We start from the raw sequence: 2158 nt of genomic DNA on the forward strand, positions 1-2158 counted from the left end.
ACGCCGCGAACAAGGAGAACATTGCCGCCGGCCCCAGCGAGGACGACGATGACGGCCGTGCCCACGAGGGTCCCAGGCCTAAGTGCAGCAGACCCAGCCCAGTCCGCCCGTCCTTCTGCCACCCGTCTCGCCATGTGGAGAACCATGACCGAGCCCGCGCGGCAGGTGCTGCCAGCATGCAGACAGCTGCGCCCGCCGCGGTCGTTGCTTCGCCTCCCCCTACGCCAGCCGCGCCGGTCGTTGTGCCGGTTCCCGCGGTCGCTGCACTGGCCGCGCAGCCGGCTCAAGGTGCCTTCATCGTCATACCGCCTCCGCCCGCCGCGCCAGCTCTGCCCGCCCCTACCTACCTCCCGCCAATCGTCCAGGTACTCGCTGGTCTCCCTAACCCGCCATACAACATCATATTGCCTCCTATCGTCGCACACCAACCCCCAGTGGTCGCGCACCAGCCTCCGGTCGTTGCACACCAGCCTCTGATCGCCGCAAACCAGCCGGCGACAACGCAGAACCCCAAGATGCGGCTTGACTTCGTCATGATGTAGCGGCCCGTGATCTTATCCAACAAATCGCAGAAAATAGCTCTGAAATGGTCTTGCAGTGTGTAAAGTAGTGAGCCCTCGTCTATCAATTCTTTGTTGCGTACCTCCAGACGACTAGAGTCGTGAACCAGGTGTGAGCTGGAGCTTGGACAGCACAAGCTGATTGTCGTCGTCAGTGTCGTCGTGGAGAGATGTGGTGACTCACGTCACAGCTAGGTGTATGAAGGGAGAGGGAGAGATCTGGAGAGATACGACTGGAAGTTTGAGAGCGGGAATGCGAAGATTTTTACCATGCGGTAGCGTCGTGGCGTCGATCGGGGTCCCGGGTACACGTGACATTAAGGCACCCTTGCCCCCGGGAGACCGCTTGGGCTCACCCATGCCCGTCGGATTCTGCGAGTGAGTGCGTCCCCGGCTGGGACCGTACGCCCATCTGCTTTACAGAATATATATATATCTGGTGACTTTACTCATGCTTCATGTAAGACAAGATCTGACTCCGCTGAAAGTTTCCACCGAAGCAACCAGGAAATTACTCGCTTATTCGTTTTCGGAATGACAGACGACCGACTCATCATAGACACTTAGTGGCAATTGTGACTCCGCGAATTTTCCACACATGGCCTCGACTTGCCTGGCCAACGGTGTTGGGCAAGCGCGAGCACTAGCTGATGAGCTTGAACTAGTCTCTCGAGAGGTTTCTGTATTTAACGGAGGAACATCAACTAATGGCACGGGCCTCAAGTCGCGTACCAGAACTGTTCTAGACAAGACGCTTGTATGCGACCAGAAATCTGCAGCATACCCGTCTCCACTCGCATTCCTTCGTCGCCGTTCATTCCGTTTCTCGGCTATGCAACTATGGTTTGCCGCGAGATAGCGATCAGCTCCTATAATCACCTTGCTAAGAGTTATCGCGACATTCACCGGCTCGACTTGCTCAGTATGTCGCAGTCATGAATTCAACTTGTACGCGTGCTCAGAGTTCCGTGTAGGCGGCAAGATTATCGTGATCAGCTCCCAACAACCTGCACGAGGTGTTAGACGAGAAGCGGTTCTGCAAGGTCCCTCCGTGCGGCACTAAAGCAAACACCCAGCGCTGTTGGTAATGGGCTATCTACGACGAGTCCACCATAAATTGGCGGCAACTCCTGACCTGGCGACGTAGGCGCATGCCCCGGAGGAACAAAGCCGGCACCTGGCCTGTAAGTATGTGCCTGTCGTTGTTCCGACGCATTCTAACAGCACCATCGTAGACTGCGTCCTCATTGGTAGAATAAAGAGTGAGCGATACGGTCACAATCCTGCTCGAGGACCTCTCGGAAGCAAAGACGTGTGAGGGAATTATGGACTCACTGGACGTATCACGCCAGATACGGACACTCGACCGGCAGCCACGACGTCCTCTCCAGCCTCTCCGCTGGCTGCCGATACCAAAACTTTGATCCGCGGATCGCGCAGGCCTCCAGAGCACGCTCATAGTATCTCTGTAGACAGGAGACCCTCAGCGCGGCCGCAAGACGTCCGTGCTATACACAAGCTCCTCGTTCAGATGGGGCTCGCTTTCCAGCGCCTGCTTCTTCGTGATAAGCCGTGAGGTACTGAGCAAGTCTTCGCAC

General features: G+C 56.8%; 2 protein-coding genes across 2 annotated transcripts in view; one reads left to right on the forward strand and one right to left on the reverse strand.

Moving 5' to 3' along the window:
- Window positions 1-176: 176 nt before the first annotated feature.
- Window positions 177-1623, forward strand: PHACADRAFT_202378 (uncharacterized protein; the record flags this gene model as incomplete). Its single annotated transcript, XM_007402585.1, has 3 exons — window positions 177-538; window positions 1340-1482; window positions 1535-1623. 3 exons carry the CDS (start codon window positions 177-179, stop codon window positions 1621-1623), a joined length of 594 nt encoding a protein of 197 aa, XP_007402647.1.
- Window positions 1624-1903: 280 nt separating this feature from the next.
- PHACADRAFT_167410 (uncharacterized protein) overlaps window positions 1904-2158 on the reverse strand; it is a gene marked incomplete at both ends in the record, with an annotated part of 942 nt that continues 687 nt past the window's right edge. Inside the window, one exon of the mRNA XM_007402586.1 lies at window positions 1904-2068. Within this exon, the coding sequence (XP_007402648.1) occupies window positions 1904-2068 (165 nt within the window). The remainder of the gene's footprint in view (window positions 2069-2158) is intronic.

This window comes from Phanerochaete carnosa (assembly GCF_000300595.1).
Source record: "Phanerochaete carnosa HHB-10118-sp unplaced genomic scaffold PHACAscaffold_257, whole genome shotgun sequence".
Taxonomy (NCBI): Eukaryota; Fungi; Basidiomycota; class Agaricomycetes; order Polyporales; family Phanerochaetaceae; genus Phanerochaete; species Phanerochaete carnosa.